This window comes from Conger conger, chromosome 8, assembly GCF_963514075.1.
Source record: "Conger conger chromosome 8, fConCon1.1, whole genome shotgun sequence".
In the NCBI taxonomy this organism is placed as follows: Eukaryota; Metazoa; Chordata; class Actinopteri; order Anguilliformes; family Congridae; genus Conger; species Conger conger.
The window spans coordinates 13,498,991-13,520,054 of record NC_083767.1 but is presented as its reverse complement, the minus strand read 5'-3'; the positions used below and the strand labels follow the sequence as shown (position 1 = coordinate 13,520,054).

Sequence of the window (21,064 nt, the reverse complement as noted above, 5' to 3'; positions counted from 1 at the left end):
ATAAAACTATATGAACTGGCATTAATTAATGTAGTTGTTAACATTAATTAATATAGTACAAATACATTTATTAAGCATGAAATTAAAATTAAAATTATTTAATGTCTTTGCTAACTACCAAGTAATGTATTAGTGACTTGAATATGTATACATTAGAAAACCATAGGATAAACTTATAATTAGTTAACCATTAACAAATACATGAAATGTTTTTTATTCCGATAGCATTAACTAATCTAGTTGTTAGCATGAATTAATTATGTACAAATACATTAACTAAACTGTACAGATTAACTTCACATTAGTTGCTTAGTTAACGATAATTCCTATTGGAATAAAAACTCCTCTTTAGAGAATTTAATCTGTAGTGAGGAATACCAATAACAAGCTAAGAACTGCAATTAATCTCATTGGAGACAGCTACCTAAAAGGCAGCACAAAGAGGTCTTATCCAATCAGAACACAAATCCTTCAGTGTGACTTGCCTCGTACCTCCAAATGAGGAGGCAAAAAAACTATCTCAGGCACCAGGACGCCCTTCTCACTCACGGGGTGTAAAAAGGCTAAGGACGTGGTGTCTGTCTTAGCTTGCGCCGTAGTTTCAGGGTCACCAAGTTAATTGGGCACCCCTCCTCCTTCTCCTGGCTGTCGGGGCTTGTGACATAGAGTCTGAGAGAGAGTTGGCTCACACCTTCCCTCTGTAATAAGGTCTTAATGCCTGGGTTTCGGGCCTCCCACAAGCTGATGAGCAAGATTTAAGACCTTATTAGTGCTGTATGGCATACATAGATACTTAGTTACCCAGAACTCCCCACTCTTTCAGCATGTGACCCATTAAATCTTTGAACCCACCCTCCCCCCTACCCCCACTACCCCCCATCTGGCACTGTTCTCCAGGGTTGAGGGGAACCGGGTGAAGTCAGCACCAGCCTGGGTGGTGCTGTGAACAAAGAGGGCACAGTTCAGCTGTGGTGTGTGGGGATTTCAGGAAACCCCAGACTGTCATATTATGTTTCTCCCTTCCCGTATTGTGACCCAATTTGTTAAAAACTCTAATTGACTTGATAGATAAAAGCGAAATGAGGCCAGCTCAGATTCTTCAACCATACAGTTACAATCGCACGTGTGAAAAGCCTGGTGTCTTCTAATGTGTCTTCCATCATGTTACAGGAGGAAACAAACTGAAGCCGCAGCCATTTCGGCTCAACTGGGCTTGGATTTCCCTGGAGAGAGAGTATTACCTGGTGGATGAGGACTCAAAGTTTCTGGAGGTGACCCTCAAACGCAGAGGTTACTTGGGAGAGACATCTTTTGTCAGTGAGTATCATCAGCACAATATAAAAGTTGCCTGTTGTCTCGGTTTAATGCTTTCAATTGATTATACTCTGTACTCCAGTGAGAATGTATGGGCCGCATTTCTATTCAACTAATGTCTTTCACTTCTACAGAAGTGACTGCTTGTATTTCATCTGCATGTGGCAATGTTCTTATACTTTCTTTTATAATGATTGGTACAAAACAGACCAGTTATTGGACGTATTTGTTCATTGCACAATATTTTAATATCAGTATCTTCCTGGCGTCACCATGAAGTGCATTTGACATGTCATGGCTTGCTGTCCACAGTAGCACCAGAAAACAAGACTTTGGGCAAACAGATGTAGTGCACTTTCACAGTTTCTCCCAGGCGAGTGAAAAGGTCATGTGATGAGGAGAATAGATAGCCTAGGTCGCAGAGGTCAGCTAGCTGTTTGCTATACCCAAACACAACCTGCAGTAAAGCTTTATTGTTTCCTGAATGCTTTTACGGTGGTCCTCATGAGGGCAATTCAAGTGACCAGAAGCCCTGTTAATCACACAACAATGGAGGAAATCCTCAACAGTCAATAAAAGCCATTGGACTGCTTTATGAAATCTTTTACACAAGGAAGACTTTTACAGCCTGCACGCGCCCAAGCGCATTTCCCATCTTCTCCACATGCAGTCAAACCACTACAGTGCACGGGGGTGCGGCCATTTTGAAGTAGTTTGGTGGCCATTTAAGGTTACCTCACTTCAACGCTTTTACACCTTCCCAGGTATCAGCACAAAGGATGGGACTGCAGAGAAGGACAAGGACTTCCGCGGTAAAGCCCAGAAGCAGGTCCAGTTTAACCCAGGCCAGACCCGGGCCACCTGGAGGGTGAAGATACACACCGACCTGGAGTTTGAGACCTCTGAGAACTTCCAGATCCTGCTGTCCGAACCCGTCATGGCGGTTCTGGAGTACCCAGACTCTGCCACTGTGGAGATTGTGGACCCAGGCGATGGTACACAACTTAAACTGATGATTCTCATTGATTTAGGAAGGACCTCAGTAGCAAACCTAAGCTTTTCTTTCTAGCTTTATTCTGAGGTTTAGCCATCACCTCCTGTTGTATGTTACGATAGTATATAATGATTAATCTTGCATTTTTAATGTATTTTAAAGTATCCTTATTAACCAATAATTATCAGATTTATTTTGAGTAATTGTTTGGTCATTTTATTTAATTTCCCTGCACAGAATAACTGCACAATCATACTCAGATTCATTTTTGTGTAGAAGGGGAAAAGGAAGAACCATAGCGAATAGTGTGTGATGACTCATGGTATTATGGTAGCGCATGAAAAATGTAATGTAGACTGTACCTGAATAGTGGGGAGATTCAGCACCAGTGTGAGCATGGTCTAGTGTGATTCTGTATGTGAGGGTACATACATGTCTTTCTCTCTACCAGAGTCCACAGTCTACATCCCTCAGTCAGAGTACAAAATAGAGGAGGACATTGGCGAGCTTCTGATTCCCGTGAAAAGGTCTGGAGATGTCAGTCACGAGCTCATGGTCATCTGCTACACACAGCAAGGTAACACCAGGAACGAAGAGTCATCCTAGAGGGATTAACACTGACATATCTTTACAGATGATTGATCTACTCTGACTGAAGAACGCGTTCAATGAAGAACATTTAAAAAAATTTATATGTATCAAAAGTATATCCACTTCTGGCTTATTTTTACCTGGACACTGATTGGTGTAAAGCCTTTCTCTGGAATTTCCTGCGTGCTGATTGTTTGTCTCCTCTCAGGCACTGCCACGGGCACCATACCCAGCACGGTGCTGTCCTACTCGGACTACATCAGCCGGCCGGAGGACCACACCAGCGTGCTGCGCTTCGACAAGGACGAGCGCGAGAAGGCCTGCCGCATCATCATCATCGACGACTCGCTGTACGAGGAGGAGGAGAGCTTCAACGTCACCCTCAGCATGCCCATGGGGGGCCAGGTGGGGCCCCTCTTCCCCAGCGCCCGCGTCGTCATCTTGGCAGACAGCGACGACGGTGAGTCCACGGGGAGTTTGTTCTCAAATCGTCCGCCGTCTCTGCTCACAGCGTGTAGGGCCGTGGGGGTGATATGGGGTAATACGTTTCATCTCTCTGGAATTGTAACATGAGGCACTGTCCTAACATTGCACATGTCCTACAGTGCTTTCTGCACCAGACATCAAAAGCCTAGTCATTCAAAAGCCTGTGTTGAAAATCACACACCATGTATTAAAAGTGTAATAATTTCATGAAAAGTATTCACAAACACTGCCAAAAATGCTATCAATGCGGTTCACTTGTGTGGTGATTGTATTTACGTTGTGTAGCTTAACATTTTAAATTACTAAAGCATACTGTATCTACCTCAATAATAAGAGCAGACAGTTTGGCGGTACAGCATACTGACACGTGCTACTTCAAGCTATTGGCAATATGTTTTTCATTAAGCCGCTAATGGCTACAGTGGTAAAACAGCTGATGGCTTTAGCCCAGCTGACCCACATACTGTACTGTACTGTCAATGTTGCTCTGACATGGCAGCAATGCAATAAGGCTGCTGCTACATCACAGGAACGTTGCTAATGAGCTAACAGGGAGCTACTGTATGAGCTAGCTGCGGGTGCCATGATAGCTTCACTCTTCTCCAGTACAGTACAGTAGGGTATTTCACAAAGCAGGATTACTGAGTTAGCTGGAACAGCTCTTTTTACTTCAGTCCATGTTCCAGATTTCTGAGGATTCTGGGTTTTACTCAGTGCAGTTATCCAGCTAACTCAGTAATACTATTAGTACTCATGAAATTCCTCACTGGACACAAACCCAGCTTGCTCTTTATTGACCTCTGGATCACGGTCAGCTTTGTCCTTGAATAGAGCTTGTAGTCATTTTTTTGTTTTGTTTTTGTAAAGACTGAGTTGACTTTTTAAACCCCTTGACTGCATTTCCTGGTTTTGGCTAATTCCCATTAGGCGATACTCGTTTACTTCAGATCAGAGGGGCTAATCGTGCCTCGGCTCTAATTACAAGGTCTGTGAACTTTCTGGAGCTGGAGCGCTCGGTTCGTGAAGCATCGCTCTTATCTCTCTCTCTTCCTCCTCTGGGTGGGGCGAAAGACACAAAGAGGATTAGGGAGGAAGGAAAGCCTCTGATTTGGGGTTTCTTCATCCACAATGACAGAAATGATCTGTTGTTTTGGTGTATTGGTCAGAGCCTTTCATCTTTTTATGTGAACCTTCACAATAGTGAACCGATCAATTAATTTGAATTAGATCAGTGTCCTTCTTGACAGAAGTAAAAGCCAAGTAAGAGCCAAGGAGTCAATAAGGCTGCATACATGTATTCATCAGGAAATATATTGGATTACTCTGTGTCTGTAGGTTTTGCCAACATTTTTCATAATTCTTCTGAAAACATACTTCAGATCTTAAATAAAATAAAATGTCCTGTGACAGTATATTTGCTGTTAATGACTCCTGAGGACACCTGCACTTAGACACTTATCTCTGCTTCCAGCGAGTCTGTTTGAACACAAACAAAACTGTCACTTTAATTGCATGGTAATCTACCATTATAACCTGGCAGTGTGCTCTGCTGTGAATATTTCAGTTTGACTCGCTTTGTGGAAACTTTTATCATTTGGACAGGCAAGAGAGGGCTAAGCCCCTTCATTGTTTCAAAGAAATCTTCCTTCGGTTTCTGTCTCCGATACTACTGAGCCTTAGCCTCTGTCTTTGACTCTCTGAAGTTTTCATTGACAGAACGGCTCTCCTGTGATGTGTGTCCCTTCATCCTCCAAAGGGAAATCCCTAATTAAGATGTCACTTCCCCTACTCTGTGAGAGCGTGTGTGCGTGTGCATGTGTGTATGGGTGTATGTGTGTGTCTGTGTGTACATGCATGCAGGTATGTATGAAAATCACAATTAAAAATACATCCAAATGTTTTCCAAATTGACCTTTGGCTTGCAGTTACCCTCCTAGACAACACCCATACCTGAAACTACAGCATGAAAATTCTTCCCCACACTTATATATAATTATAATAATTTAGTAAAGCAAGTCTACCAGTCTTACGGAAGGAAAATATCTATTTTGATATATTTGAACTATTTGATCAATTTGAAAATGAAAACAGTTATTTGCATCTCAGAGTGTGCACAAACATAAATGAGGATATTTGCATATTATGAAAAACTCATCATGTGTAACAATGAAATATTATATGAAAAGTGTGGTTCATTAAAACCAATCAATATTCATTTGTATGTCACGTTATGGTCCCAATGTGCAGCACACATTACAAAAACACTTGTATACAAAATAGGAAAATATAAAAAAATAACATTTAATCACTGTAGTATTTGGCAGTAAATCAAAAATGTTCTAAAGCCCGGATACCATCACGTGTTTGTATTTTGAGCTGGTCAGACACAGCGACACACAAATGACCTGTTTGGAATGTGATTACTCGTTCACTCAGAGCAGCAAAAGGAAACCGGATCCAGCCACTCAGCCAAACGAGCAGTGACTTCACCAGCACTTAAAGAAAGGCCCAGGTCACTGTGCTAAACCTTTTAAAAATATCTGTGAATACAAACCAATGGCGATTGTCATCTGTGGGCAAATTAAAAAACCTTTGTTATGAGATTACAGCTGTAATCTGGGGGCCTGTTCCAAAAGGCAGGTTAGCTGGATAACTGCATAGGGTAAAACCTGGATGCCCAAATCTGGAAGCAAAAAGATTCAAGCAAAAAGAGCTACAGGTTTTATTCTGTGCAGTTATCTGTCTCAGTAATCCTGCTTTGTGGAACAGACCCATGGTCATCTTGTTAATGTTTTTTTTATTTATGTTTTTTTAAATCAGAACAGGTCCATTTTAGCGCGTCCTCAGACTGAATTTAATATAATTATAAGCCTGCCATTTCTGAAATTTAAGACCAAGATAGAAATATTCACTCCTGAGCTAACATTGAGTTTACCTGGTATTGCAGAATTGCAGTGCCCATTAAAGCTTTCCACACATTTGATATGAATGTGCACTGGCAAGGACAACCAGCTGTGCTGTGCTCCTGTAGGTCCTAATAATAAAGGCTATAAACAGGCCTTGGTTTTGATTGACAGTCGTAGGGCCTCCGAACCTCAGCTGCCTCATAGCCTGGCAGCTGACATCATCAGCCCGTCACTATGGAGATCTGCTGACAGGTCTCTGTGGGTCAGGACACCACTGACAAACAGTGGCTGGGGTTCCCGCTCCCCCTAAACTGGGGGTCCAGTGTGTGTGTCTCACTGCTGAGCACAGAGTGGACAGACGTACACCAGCCTGAGAGGGGAGGGGGGCAGAATGAGGGTCAGAATTAACTTTGCGTTCCGTTTCAGAAAACCCCTCGACCTTCGCATCGGCCTACACAATGACTGTGCCTTTCAGCGAAGTTAAGAGAGAGCTAGACCTGATACATTGAGACTAGTTGGCAGTCAGGCTGCTGTCTCTGTTCTCTGGGTTTTAAAATAAAACAATCAACCTAAATTGCAGTTCATAAGATTATGTACAGTTAATACCACATAATGATAATATCCTATAATCGCGATACATGTATTGTAATGGAAAAACAGTTTCCTTTAAAAAGAACTGTAAATGTCGGCGAAGCTGTCGCAGGACTGTAATTATGCATTGTCTCATTGCGTGGCTTAGCTCGGGATGGGGGTGGGGGTTGTGTGCTTGCTCAATCAGCACGTTCTGTCTGAGCATGCACGCTGAGGCGGGGCGTGTTTTCGCCGAGCTCCCGGGTATATATACACATATCAGCAGGCCACCCCTGGAGAGACAGGTGGGGAGAGCCCTGGGCTTGTGTTTGTCTTTGATGCTGTGCTTTAGGGAGCTCCCTGCGCGTCTTTAGTCTGCGCGTGCTATTTAAGCCCTGCCGCGTCGTTTAGTGGCGCCACAGGTAAAGCCGCATATTTCAGCCCGCCGACTGAAAACAGAAACAACCCATGTGGTCGTTTCTCCCTGTTTCTGCTTTATGCTCAGCCCACCAAACTAACCCCCCCACCCTCCCCACCCTTGTCATCGTTTGCTTGCAGGGGGCCGTGAGTGCGTGAGTATAATTTGTCTCGTGTGTCATGTGCCTGCCGACAGGCCTGTTGGCTATATGAGATGGGCAGCGATATGTCAGCCCCTAGATGCTGTCTTTGCAGACAAGTAGTGTGAAACAGTCCCAGAACAAAATTTAAACAGAAAGACATGAACTATGTTAGCCAATTGGTGAATATGTATTTGTCATTGTATGTGTGTGCTGACCGAAGTGAGTTTCCACAAGAGAATGGGGAAAAATAGATGGAAATCCATCGTTGAATGGGGATAAACTGGAAAACTATTCCGTGATTACAGAAGACGAAAAAGACTAGGAAACAATGGTCAATACAACAAGCAACAATGAGTAAATAAATCTGAATTCACCAGTATACAAAATACATGTAACATTTTACAGTGAATTCTTCACATAAACCAAGAGACAGGTAGGTGGCTGAAAGATTGAACTAAATCTCATGCCCACTCCCGTGCGTTTGCCTTGACCATGAGCAACATTACCCGTGATATGTGCCAGCCAAGGCTGCTATAACACTAAGCTTCAGCCTTAGCTTAATAAAATGCCTACAAAATAGGATAGTCATTGGCCTACATAAAGCAGGTGAATAAAGAGGTATGCTTCAAGGTAATTCAATATCAGGCCAGACCTTTGCTTCCAGCTGTCACGGTTGGCTGTCTGGCTGTGGATGCTGACAGCTCTTTTCCTGAAGAGTCCAGCCTCAGACAGAGGTGATGACACGAGCCCCACCATCTCACAGAGCCACAAAGTGCTACCCCTAAATATCTGGCAGGCTTCCCTTTGGCCATTATCAATTCACTCTGCAGGTGCTGCTATCCTGGTTGAGTTTTATAGCTTCCGTTTGGCACAAGCTAGATATGTTCTACAGCAGTGTGTAAACACACACACACACACACACCACATCAATACACCACCCTGCCATCCATACATATTCCCAAGTACATTCCTAAAAGCCTCTGTTCACAACCTTTACTTAGTTACCTGAAATTTTTCAGTAATGAATTAATGTCTTTGAACCTCTGTCATAAGTGCAGAAGAGAAGACGTATTGTATAATAAAGAGAATAATTAAAATCTCTGCTTCTTTCTCTCCCTCTCTCTCTCCCTCTCTCAGAGCCTTCACTCTACTTCGGAGAGACAGAATACATGGTGGACGAGAGTGCAGGCTACGTGGAGGTGCGTGTGTGGAGGACTGGAACGGACCTTTCCAAGACGGCCACAGTGACAGTCCGCTCCAGGAAAACCGACCCCATGTCTGCTGAAGGTACTAGAGCGGAATAGGGTATTCCCGACGGTGCTGGTGCATAGATTATAGTTGTAATCAGGCATTACAGTTAGGCGATCCAGTTGGGATGCATATCTATAGACAACAATGACTGACTGCAAGTTCAAGCAAATATGGCGCTGAAGATGATGACAAAATGTATATCAACTGAAGAAGATGGTATTCTCCATTTAACAATATAAAGCAATTACTGAAATAAATATATTAAAATATGAATGTAAATTGTGTCAAAATGTGATGAGGTAGTCAGTTGAGAATGTTGACTTTTGTTCAGTTTTCTAATACTGGCGCATGGCTGATATGTACATCATGTCCTCTCTCACAGCTGGCGTGGACTACGTGGGCATCAGCCGAAACCTGGACTTCGCCCCTGGTGTCACCATGCAGACATTCCGCGTCACCATCCTGGACGACCTGGGCCAGCCGGTGGTGGAGGGCCCGGAGCAGTTCGAGCTGGTTCTGCGGATGCCCATGAACGCCGTGCTGGGAGAACCCAGCAAGACCACCATCACCATCAACGACACGGTTACAGACCGTGAGTCCACTGCAGGGACACCTTGAGCTCATTTAATCAGATTTATTACATTACACTTTCTATACGGATACAGGATTTCCCTGAACCCATCAGTTTATCTTATTTATAACAAAGACCACATTCGACCAAAACATTCAGAAGGAAAATCTCAACCTATTCATGTTAGTGCTTATTTACAATGTAACTTCTGAGTATGTTACACTTCAGTAACAGCAGGATTGTGTCTTATAAATTCATTTATTTTAATGCTTTTGATAGCTTTTCATTCAGCTGCTGTTCACTCACCGTTTCCCCTTCCTGTCTGTGTCAGTGCCCATGGTGCAGTTTAAAGACGCGGTCTACACAGTCGATGAGGTGGACAGGCAATTCAGCGCCATCGTGTACCGCAGCGGAGACATCGGGCTCAAGTCCACCGTCAGGTGCTACACCCGCCAGGGGTCAGCGCAGGTCATGATGGACTACGACGAGCGACCCAACACCGACGCCTCCGTCATCACCTTCCTCCCAGGTGAAGACCGCTCAACCGTCTGTCTGTCTGGTCAACATTCACAGAGGCCTAACTTTCCAATAATTTATATCAGTATTTTACCATGCTCAAAGCAACATGTGAGTTACATGAAAATGTCATACTTTGTGATTTGGGATAAATCTGATCACTTTCAACCAAATTTAGTTTATTAAATCAAAATCTCTATTAAATTTAGTTCACCTCATGGCAGATTAAAAGTACAGTCGGGTGAGGTCAGGTCACTTAAAAAAGTTTGGTGTCAACAGAACTTGTGTGTCTTACATGAGGAAAAAATACATAAGCTGGAACTTCAGTAAATGATATGATTATGATGCAACAGCCCTAAGACTTGCCACTGAAATAACGTATCCTATATAAGCATGGCCACGTGGTTCTCTCTGACTGATGGTGCTGTTTTTAGGGGAGAGCGAGAAGCCATGTGTGGTCACTCTGGTGGACGACTCCGTGTACGAGGAGGAGGAGGAGTTCCGCATTGTGCTGGGAACCCCGAAGAGCCAATCAGCATTCGGCGCCGCTCTCGGGGAGCAGAAGGAGGTGGTGGTCAAAATTACGGACGATAAAGATAGTAAGTGCTATGTTTTTATGTTGCCATGCATCAGTATGCACTGTCTCAGGACACTAATGTTTCAATTTAAGAGGGTTTGGTGCCATGGAAAATGATGATTATTACAATTAAGGACAATACCATTGTAATGTTATATTGAAAAAATATTAATATAAAAAATATTACAAGAAAACACATACATTTACTTCCACTATTATTTCCACTATCAGTACTGTCATACTCATTTTAATAATAATAATTAGTAGTAGTAGAAGTAGTAATATTATTTATATTGTTATACCATTTAAATATTAATTATACCATTTAAAAATACATAATAATAAGTAATCAAATATGCCATGAAAAATTGCTTTAATCAGAGAAGTTAAAATAAATTCCCGAAAAGTAACACAATTTGGTAATGGTTGGAATGTTACCCATAAATAGCTCCAACACAAGGGGAGGCTTTCATCATGTTGATATTTGTAGGGTTCCAGTTGCAGGCCAATCCAAATTGCAACTAATTTTTATTACCCGCTGTCTGTGGCCCTGGGGCAAACAGCATTGCTGGTCCAGAAAGAGTGGAGTGCCAGCGTGTACCCTTTGAACCATGTGCTGAAATGTATGCTGTGAAATGTGTGGTGTGAAATGTCTGAAGCGTGAAACTCGCCTCTCTTTCCCCCAGAGCCCATCATCAGGTTTTCCGAGATCAAGTACAGCGTCAGAGAGCCGCAAGTGCTGGGAGAAATCGCTGTGGTGAAGATCCCCATCCTGCGTTTGGGAGACACGTCCAAGGTGTCCGTGGTAAGAGTCCACACCAAGGATGGCTCAGCCACGTCCGGAGAGGACTACAACCCACTGTCTGAAGGTGAGAAAGAAAGCTTTCATTTTGTCTAATAAATTTAAACAAAAGTTAATTAAACACTGGACAGCATATGTTTATCAATCGAGAAGATGCTTTTTACCTTGTTAACTAAATTTAAACTGAAGTTATTAAAAGAATGAACAGTGGATATTAATGAATCATGAAGATACTTTTGAATTTGTTAACTAAATTCAAACTGAAGTTAATAAAACAATGATCAGTGGTCGCTCATGAATTGTGAAGCTGATTTGATTGTGTGAAGTAAATTAAAACTAAAGTCAATAAAACACCTACCAGTGGACATTGCTGAGTAGGTATAAGTGGAGGAGCATGCTGTGTGGAGGTGCGTGAGCTGAATGTCTTCTCCGCCCGTAGACGTGGAGTTCAAGGAGGGCGAGAAGGAGCACGTGGTGGAGGTCCAGGTGCTGTACGACGGCCAGCGGGAGATGCGGGAGGCCTTCACCGTGCACATGAAGCCTGACGAGTACATGGTGGCGGAGACCCAGGTGAGGGAGAGGGCCGGCGGCCTCCTCACCCCGCTGTATAAATACACCCGCGCATTTCCAGCCTCGCACGCAGGCCTGCTCGTGGATACCGCCGTTTAAAATAGCGGGGTGGCAGCTGCTGCAGTCAGCACGGCTCAATCACTTTGTCTTGTAAAGACATCAGGGCGTAGCGTTGACCTCGACAGCGCGTAAGAGCTTCGCAGAGGGTGCGCTGACCTAAATATACAGTTTGCGTCCATCGCTCTCCCTCGCGACCTGCGAGTGTGTAAATAATGAGCGTACACTGTAAAAAGAGTCTAAACAAGTGTATTCTTCTCGTCATGAGACTTAAAATCTTATTTTTCTCTCATGTGCAAAATGTTTGTCGTTTTTAATTAATGTTTACTTAACGTGCTTGCGTGAAATTTTCTTACCCCACGGGCAAATCTTAAGATGAGTCAAACTTTCTCAACTCATTGACAACAATTGTGTCTTATTTGGAAATAAACTAATATAAATAAGATTAGTGTAAATATAAGTCCAAATATTAGACTAAAATTATTTGTTTTAGTTTTCTGTTTTGGCAGTATATGTGAGTGTAGAAATAGCTGGGATTCGTGAGTCCTGTGTATGAGTATGTAAATATTAGGTGTGTGGATATGTATGTAGGATATCAGTGGTGTAGGTGAGACACTGATGTATGTGACTGTAGAAGTAATGGGTGTGTAGATGAGCGAGTGTGTGTGTAACTGAGTCCTGTTTCCCTCGATCAGATGAACAAGGCCATCGTGTACATCGAGGAGGTTGACAGCGTAGCCGACGTCACTTTCCCGGCAGTGCCGCAGGTGGTGTCCCTCCTCATGTACGATGACACCGCTCGCTCCAAGGACAGCCCCCACCCACCCACCGGATACCCCATCGTGTGTGTGACGGTGAGTCACACACCTGCGCTCCTGCTCTCCCAACCTTCTCACTTTTCTCACGGACAACACCCTCGTAGCAAAAACATTTAGTGGCATGATAATGTTATATGTCACAGTCCAAGATCTGAACCACTGTTTCTGTCCCTTTCTAAATCTGTCTTCCTTTATTGACTTGACAATGTTTACTGTGTGAGCTAGACGTGTTGTTCATAGCTGTGGATAGCTCATATGTGAGAATTGTACTTTATCTGTCCTGTGTTCTATAGTTGTTCCAATGACCTTTGGTATGCACTTATTGTGTATCTCTTTAGATAAAAATGTGCACCAAATAATGTTGTAATGCAACTTAATGTCTCTTCCAGGCCTGTAACCCCAAGTACTTTGAGTTTGACAAGACGGGCTCCATCTGCGCGGCGGAGAACATCAACGACACCATGACGCAGTACCGCTGGCTGGTCAGCGCTCCGAGCGGCTCGGACGGCGTCTCCAGCCCCATGAGGGAGGTGGACACCAACACCTTCTTCACCAACACCAAGTCCATCACCCTGGACTCCATCTACTTCCAGGCCGGCTCGCGTGTCCAGTGCGCCGCCCGGGCCTTCAATGCCAACGGAGACGCCGGCCTGGAGCTCAGCAGCCCCATTGTGGTCATCAGCCGGGAGGAGGGTGAGTGCGGCTTGCTGGTGGAATGAGGAAGACCTTGTAGACATAGAAATATCAGTCTCCCCTGTCCATTAAACATTGTGCGTTGCTCTGAGCCCTGTGACCTCCACTGTTTCTTATTTGGGGCTAGTCCCTATGGACTTGTCCAGGTAAGGAGTGTCATATGGTACATTTGTCCTGCCTCGTGAGTACCTATTTAGTACCCAGCATGTTTCTTATTTGGGGCTTGTCCCGGTGGAGTTTTCCAGGTAAGGAGTCTATTTGTCCTGGCTGTTGAGTACCTATTTGGTCCTCTTTTATTTAGCTGGTTTGTAGCGCATTGGGTATTTTCCTTTTTGGAATGACCCTGTAGCATGTTCCAAGGCCATTTGAGATGAAGAGCGGGTTTGAAGCCTCCGGTTGTGTCGTCCCGTGCAGGTCTTTGCCAGCCCCGCATCCCAGGAACGATCGGCGCTGAGCCGTTCTCCGCCAAAATCCGCTACACGGGCCCCGTGGACCCAGACTTCCCTAACCTCATCAAGCTGACGGTGACGATGCCCCACATGGACGGTGAGCGACCCCACTACCCCACCCCCATCATCTGATTCCTTCTTATCGAAACAAAGAAATGGAAAACACAGTGCATTGTGGGTACTGACGGAGTCCCGTCCCCTTCCAGGCATGCTGCCGGTCATCTCCACCAGGCCGATGTCCAACTTCGAGCTGACCCTGAGTCCGGACGGCACGCGCGTGGGGAACCACCGCTGCTCCAACCTGCTGGACTACAACGAGATCCCCACCAGACACGGCTTCCTGACGGACAGCACCAAGAACCCCGAGATCATCGGCGAGACCTCCCCCTACCAGTACAGCACGGCCCTGCGCTCGGCCAACTCCCTGCGCTTCTACCGCAACCTCAACCTGGAGGCCTGCCTGTGGGAGTTCCACAGCTACTACGACATGTCCGAGCTGCTCAACAGCTGCGGGGGCTCCATCGGCACCGACGGACAGGTACCCCGCCCAAACTCGTGCACTCTCTCTTATGCCTCTGACCCTGGAGTTATTCTTCTCTTACCACCACACAGTTTACTCCAGGCTCAATGTGAAATGATATTAATTTATTCTGTATCAGAGTTGAAGAGCCATTTCTCCCTATTCACACTGCAAAAACCAAAAATGAAGTATTCTTAAGTATTTTAGCATTATATTTTGACATTCTTAATTATACAACTTTTTTGCTGAACAAGACAAAATGGTTGCCAATGAGGTGACACAATTTCACTTCAAGCTAAAAGTAACAAATCAAGCTAATATTTTCGACTTGAGAGAAAATGTAAGATTTTCAGTAAAGGTTTTTGCAGCTTAGTTTTTTAAATGTTATTTAGTCGCATGTAGTGGAACTTTTAGCACACACCGGAGGTAGAACATAAAGGATTTATCTAGAACGTCAACTGCAGGGAGATGATTCCAGATTGGAAGGAACACTGGGAAACCTTGTATTCTTTGCAATAAGAGCCAATGGAGGTGTGTAACCACAGTGAGTCGGGCTGTGAACACCTCCAAAATGCTGCAATTTATTTCAGCCCAAGACTGTAATCTCACTACACAAGGATACTGACTCCCCACTTCATCCATCAATTCCAGTTTCTATTGGCTCTCTAACATCAACTCCAGCTGCTCTTGGCCTTCTGACATCAACTCCAGCTGTAACCTGGTTTTCCAATCCAAGTATTAAAGAGACCCAGCAGCACTTAGCCCCAGCAGGTAGGGTGGTGTTCTTGCTGGTGGGAAATCCGGGTGCTGATGGCTCCCCTGGGTGTCCCCGCAGGTCCTGAACCTGGTCCAGTCCTATGTGACCCTGCGCGTGCCCCTCTACGTCTCCTACGTCTTCCACTCCCCGGTGGCGGTGGGCGGCTGGCAGCACTTCGACCTGCAGTCCGAGCTGCGGCTCACCTTCGTGTACGACACCGCCATCTTGTGGCAGGACGGCATCGGCAGCCCCCCGGAGGCAGAGCTGCAAGGTAAGCGGATGTGCTCACTGCTGCCCTCTGTTGGACACTTTCACTGCACTTTAGCTGGAGTTGATGAGACTTTTGTCTTTGTTTTTGGGAAATATTGTGCAGACGTCTCACCTTATCAAATGGGTCAGATTTAAATTTCTTCAATGAACAATGATGAATTGAAAATGTTGAAAATTTTGAACAATGGATACCCTATTATTTATATATCTTAGGTGCCATGTACCCAACCAGCATGAGGATCAATGGAGAAGGTCGTTTGGTGGTCAACTTCAAGACAGAGGCTCGTTTCAGAGGGCAGTTCGTCATGTCTCACTCAGGTACAGTAAGCAAACCAGCCCACTGCCATACCAGCCAGAACCCCCACCCACCCCTTCCCCCCAACCCAACATTCAGACCCCTACTGGGTGACACTGTAACCCACATCTCCCATCAAACTATTTCAGGCACCAAGCGCTGGATGACCTTACAGCGTAACAACATTGAGCTTGAGGCTGTGGGACCGGCTGTCAAAGGGAATGGAACTCGGGCTATTCGTGCACGAGCATATCCCCTGTCAGGCCCTACCCAACCCCCCCTCTGAGGTGTCACGTGTCGCTTTTCCCTCAGGAACGTCCTTGTCCTCCATGGTGATGTCGCCTGACCACCCGGGCCTCACCTTCTCCCTGACGCTGATCAGGACCGAGCCCACCTACAACCAGCCCATGCAGCAGTGGAGCTTTGTGTCTGATTTCGCCGTGAGTTTTCGCCGCCTGCTTTGTAAAGATACGACCTCAGGCCGTGCTATTGTTGACTGGTCTTAAACTGTTTCTGCTGGGGCACCTGTCCATCAGTGTAGGCACTTTTAGGAAGCCCCCAGAAATACAGGAAGAAACACAGAAGATTATCCAGATCACTTACAGAGGACATACAGTACACAGACAGGAAGAAGGGGGTTCGGGAAATGCTGAAAGACTAGTGTTCATAGTTGTGACCCATTCGACTTTTAAAGCACCTCCGTGTGTGTACTGATGCAAAGTGAGGCTATTCTGGACCCCAAACAAGTGCAGGTCTATTAGGTTACATTTAAGGTATTTAGCAGACACTAGAATTAGCACGCTATAAGCAAATATTTATACAGCTGGATATTTATCATTAATTTGTATTAATTCGTTTGTTATCAATTAGTAAGTCAGCTTGCTCAAGGATACAATAGCAGTGGGGAATTGAAACTACTGGGGAATTGAAACTACAGTCTTTAGAGTCAGCATCCTGTCTGCACAATAGCGCCTTACATCGCAAGTAAATACAGAAAGTGACATCATGTGAAACCCATGAACAGAAGAACAGCTGCATTCTCGTGTGTTTTACACTCAGGTGCGGGATTACTCCGGGACCTACACAGTCAAGCTCATCCCCTGCAGTGCCTCTCCAAACAGGGAGTACAGCTTACCACCAGTATGCCACCCCCGCGAACCCCTCACCTTCGACATGGACATCCGCTTCCAGCAGGTGAGACTGGCAGGCTTACTCAGTACCTTTAACCATAACCCTTTACACAACACAGTCAAACATATTAACCCTGTGAAGAGTTGGTCTTTTGGAATGTTTTTTTCTCCAAAATGTTAAAAAGTCAGTGTTCTAGAACTCCATTGCTTACACCTCAAAGGTTTGGTGAACCATAGAACCTCACAGAGGACAAAGCATGCTTCCCTTTTGCATCACTACATTATAATATTGAATTTAACTGGAAGATTTTAAATCAGATTGAAAATCCCATAGCCAATCCTCATAAATCCTGCAGGTCGCCACTTGATTTACCGGCATAAATAAAGACAAAATGCACTCATGAAATATGCTTCCCATGATAGAAGGATATCTTACTGAGATTGAGTGTGCATATGGATAGCTGTAGCACATCTTCACATGACCTTTGACCCCTACCCTGTGGAACGGTCCTTGATATTTGTCTTCTGGACTGTTCTGGACTCTCTCAGTGCTCACCTGTCTTCTCCCCCAGGTGAGTGACCCCGTGGCGGCCGAGTTCAGCCTCAACACTCAGATGTTCCTGCTGTCCAAGAGAGAGCTGTGGCTGTCAGACGGCTCCATGGGATTCGCCGAAGGAGCGGACGTGGCCTTTTCAGAAGGTACGTCACCCCTCAGAGCTGTTTCATGGTCAGGCCGGGATGACCACCTCACCCCTGCCCAGTGTCTCTCTGCCGATTGAGAGCTCAGAATGATAACACTGTTGATCAGCACTGGGGATTATCAAACCCACTGGGTAACTGTTGATATTTCACCCATTAAAAAAAAGACTTTTACTTTCTGAACCAGAAAGTAAAAGTCCTCCCTAGTTCCTACCAAGCAACAATTCTTCAGGTAGAACTAAGTGATAAAATGAGTTCATGGGTGGGAGAAACAAATGGAAGGACTTTTACTTTCTGACCCCTGGACTTTACACCACTGAAAATAACAGATGAGATATGATGAGTCCACGTGAGATGACTAAACCTATATGGCAGTTGAGGGAGAATCTAACTTTGAGGCCACGGTTTCTCTGCAGGATCTCATATCTACGGGCGTGTGATGGTGGACCCTGTGCAAAACCTGGGAGACTCCTTCACCTGCAGCATCGAGAAGGTGTTCATCTGCACTGGGGCGGACGGCTATGTCCCCAAGTACAACCCCACCAACAGGGAGTATGGCTGTCTAGCCGACGCCCCATCTCTGCTCTACAGATTCAAAATCCTGGTGAGTGTCTCTCACACATACACATGTAGACGATGAGGAAATATTCAAATGTGCCATGTTATATTTTACATGTGCTTATACAGTCTGAAGCAGGCCAGTCAGCTCTTAGTGCTGGGCATCTGTGGTTTTTACAGCCGCCTGTGTCATAATAAACCGGCAGCCACAGGGAAATAATTGGGATATTTACTTGAGAGATAATTGGAATATATGAATTGCGGTTTCTTTAATCTGTACATAATGAATTTGGGATTTATTGGGGGTAATTTAATCAAGTTAATGATGTGAAAAATGACCATATAAACAAATGACTGGTTAATCAAGTCCTCTTATGAAATCTGCCAGCACTGAGCATGTGCAGTTGGTGGATGAAAGCATTCAGCGAGTAGCCTGATCCATGGCACATCCTGTCTGACCCCACTTCCTGTCTGCGTTCCAGGACAAAGCACAGCCGGAGACGCAGGCCACTCTCTTTGGGGATGTCCGGTTTGAGGCCACCCTAGCCATGGACACGCCAGGGGCTCTCAGTCTGGTCAAACAGGCCGGCTCTGATGGGTTCTCCCTGTCCTCCTCTCCACTGTTCCAGGTGAGTACACGACATCCCTGCTGTCTCGTTGCTATGTGTCTTCAGGGGCTCCAACACAATGTTTTAAACCGACTTAGTGGATACAATGTTCTTGCCCCCATGACATGTCAACGAAACATCCCCCGAGACCTCCAAAATGTAGCAAACTCAGTAGATGAAACTTCCTGCCCATTGTGTCTGTGGGTCCATTTTGCCCACAGGAGCAAGCAGTTGTAATACCTGCCTTAGATATCACTGCTTAAACTGTATATAATAATTTACAAAAAAACACTTTTCATTAATTCAAAAATTGGAACGGAAACTAAAGAGGCGGGAGCAGCAGAGGTTTGGTTTTCCCGTTTGAGGCTGAAAGCGCTGTCCTCTCTCCCCTTACAGGTGGCTGCCGGTCGGGAGTGGTACATCCACACCATCTACTCGGTGCGCTCCCAGGAGAACGCCCACCGCAACATGGGAAAGAGGAGCCTGGAGTACCACCACAGCGTCTCGTCAGCGGGAGCGGGCCGGAGCCGGCGGGCGGTGGAGGACGAGGTGGAGGACGTGGTCGAGGACATCGGCCCCGACAACAACAAAGGCACCAACATCCAGCACATAGCCCTGGACCGCTCGGACAGGCAGCGCGTGAGCCAGCGCCAGCCCTGGTCCGACGACGACCTCCAGGAGCACCCCCTGCTGGAGAGCTCGGGGAAGGCGTCCGGCACCGCCGCCGGCCTGCCCATGATGGTGGGGCTGGCGGGCCTGGTCCTGCTCCTCTGCCTGGTCATCATCGTGGTGGCGCTCCTGGTGCGGCGCAAGAAGCGGGACCGGCAGGGGAAGCTTCCTCCCTACTCCACGTCCTCCTGCTCAGCCTCCCGGGGCAGCAGCAGCAGCCGGGAGACCGTCAGCACGGGGAACGGCTCGGAGGTCTGAGCCCTCGGCCCCTAGCTCTCCCGACAGACACTCAGACAGTCCGTATCCCTCCCCGGTGCCTCTTACCCACAACACTGCAAACCGCCAAACCGTTACCCACCCCGGAGAGGGCGGGCGCGCCTGCCAGCACGACACACTATAACCGCGACACGCTGTCGCGTAGCGCATTACTGAGGTGTGTCGGCCATCCCGCCTATGTACGAACGCACGAGTCCATGCCGCTAGGCTAGGCGCCTTGTGAGTCTCCCAGCAACACGCATACATTTAGAACAGGCTGGACTCCCCCCCTGTACCATCCTACACATTTGTACATGCTTGGCTTTTTTTTTTCCTTTTTAAAAAAAAAAATACCCCTTCCGAATTTAAATAGTGTAGATATTAAGTGTTATGTTCCTTTAATATCTCCTGCTGCCCGTTTCCATGTTGATCCCAGAGGGGTACACAGACTGTGAAAGATGTCTTTTAGATTAAAGTCAGACACCACTGCTTCTTGCAGCTGTAATGGGACTCTGCTGGGTTCCTCTGAAATCGTATTTATATTTTCTGTGGATTTTAAAATTTATAAGCATTTCTATCATAGCAGGTGTCAAAACCCCACATTTTGCTACTTCGAATAAGAAAGCGCAGTAATACTTTTGGATTAATTTTTTTTGTGCATGCTCTTGGCGAAAAATGCGTTTTCAGCGACTTGATAGCTGATGAACTGGACGAGCCAACGAGCTAGCCATTTTGTTTGAATATCAAGACATGTTAAGTAGTGTGATTAACCTTTTAAATAGAACAGGAATATCTGACCACATACATTCATTTTCGAGATGGTACTATATTCAGCTCCCATGGGGGCTGGGTTCCTCTTTACACTGAAAAGCAGCTCCGTTAAGGCCTGTGCCCTTATAACTTAAGAGAATGCATTAATCATAGTGTACATTTGTTAGAGAAGTTTAAATAATAGTTTTTCCAGTCGAACTGAACAAACGATTCAGTTGAAGAGGACCGGCTACACCGGAGCTGATCAATAAATGTATTTTTATAAAAAAGGGATTGTAATATGTAATTACTGGTATGTCATCACTGAAGAACGTAACTATTCTCATTGTTTTTATACATGTTTTGGGGACTTTTGGAATGCCGTCACAGTATGTGTATGTATGTTTATGTGCACAGTCATTGGCAAAATGGACGAAGGCAAAAAATACAAATGCAGCCAACTCCCGGGTAACTTGAATATTTTCAACGCAACTGTGAACCAGACATTTTGTGCCATTTGATACTGAGTAAATGATCCCAAAGTTGTTTCATGCCACTGCCCGAGATGAGATTTACATTTTATATTGCAGTTTAAAGTCTCCCATTTTCAGTCAAAATTACATTACTCCATGCATCAGGGCAATGCGCTTGTTCCACTGATCTCAGACTTTTTGGTATAAATGAATAAATAAACTTGCTAAAACGCAAATTAATTAGGCATGTTCCACAATGAGCGCAACCAGAGATTCAGTAGTGTGTGATACCTCTGACAGTATTAAAGTGTTTTTCTTTTCTGTATGACTTGCGTATTGTGTCTTAATAAATGTG

At 45.3% G+C, this 21,064-nt stretch overlaps 1 protein-coding gene across 1 annotated transcript in view; it reads left to right on the top strand.

Annotated features, from left to right (window-relative positions):
- The window catches only part of frem3 (Fras1 related extracellular matrix 3), a 38,076-nt gene extending 17,042 nt beyond the window's left edge, over positions 1-21,034 (top strand). Inside the window, exons 3-24 of the mRNA XM_061251269.1 lie at positions 1,171-1,317; positions 2,079-2,309; positions 2,760-2,885; positions 3,108-3,359; positions 8,559-8,708; positions 9,055-9,264; positions 9,575-9,772; positions 10,194-10,358; positions 11,023-11,205; positions 11,578-11,708; positions 12,461-12,619; positions 12,973-13,276; positions 13,691-13,822; positions 13,932-14,263; positions 15,081-15,273; positions 15,486-15,590; positions 15,880-16,007; positions 16,627-16,761; positions 17,270-17,396; positions 17,813-18,000; positions 18,437-18,583; positions 18,959-21,034. Of these exons, the coding sequence (XP_061107253.1) occupies positions 1,171-1,317; positions 2,079-2,309; positions 2,760-2,885; positions 3,108-3,359; positions 8,559-8,708; positions 9,055-9,264; positions 9,575-9,772; positions 10,194-10,358; positions 11,023-11,205; positions 11,578-11,708; positions 12,461-12,619; positions 12,973-13,276; positions 13,691-13,822; positions 13,932-14,263; positions 15,081-15,273; positions 15,486-15,590; positions 15,880-16,007; positions 16,627-16,761; positions 17,270-17,396; positions 17,813-18,000; positions 18,437-18,583; positions 18,959-19,489 (4,274 nt within the window). The 3' untranslated portion in view covers positions 19,490-21,034. The remainder of the gene's footprint in view (positions 1-1,170; positions 1,318-2,078; positions 2,310-2,759; positions 2,886-3,107; positions 3,360-8,558; positions 8,709-9,054; positions 9,265-9,574; positions 9,773-10,193; positions 10,359-11,022; positions 11,206-11,577; positions 11,709-12,460; positions 12,620-12,972; positions 13,277-13,690; positions 13,823-13,931; positions 14,264-15,080; positions 15,274-15,485; positions 15,591-15,879; positions 16,008-16,626; positions 16,762-17,269; positions 17,397-17,812; positions 18,001-18,436; positions 18,584-18,958) is intronic.
- Positions 21,035-21,064: the final 30 nt, after the last annotated feature.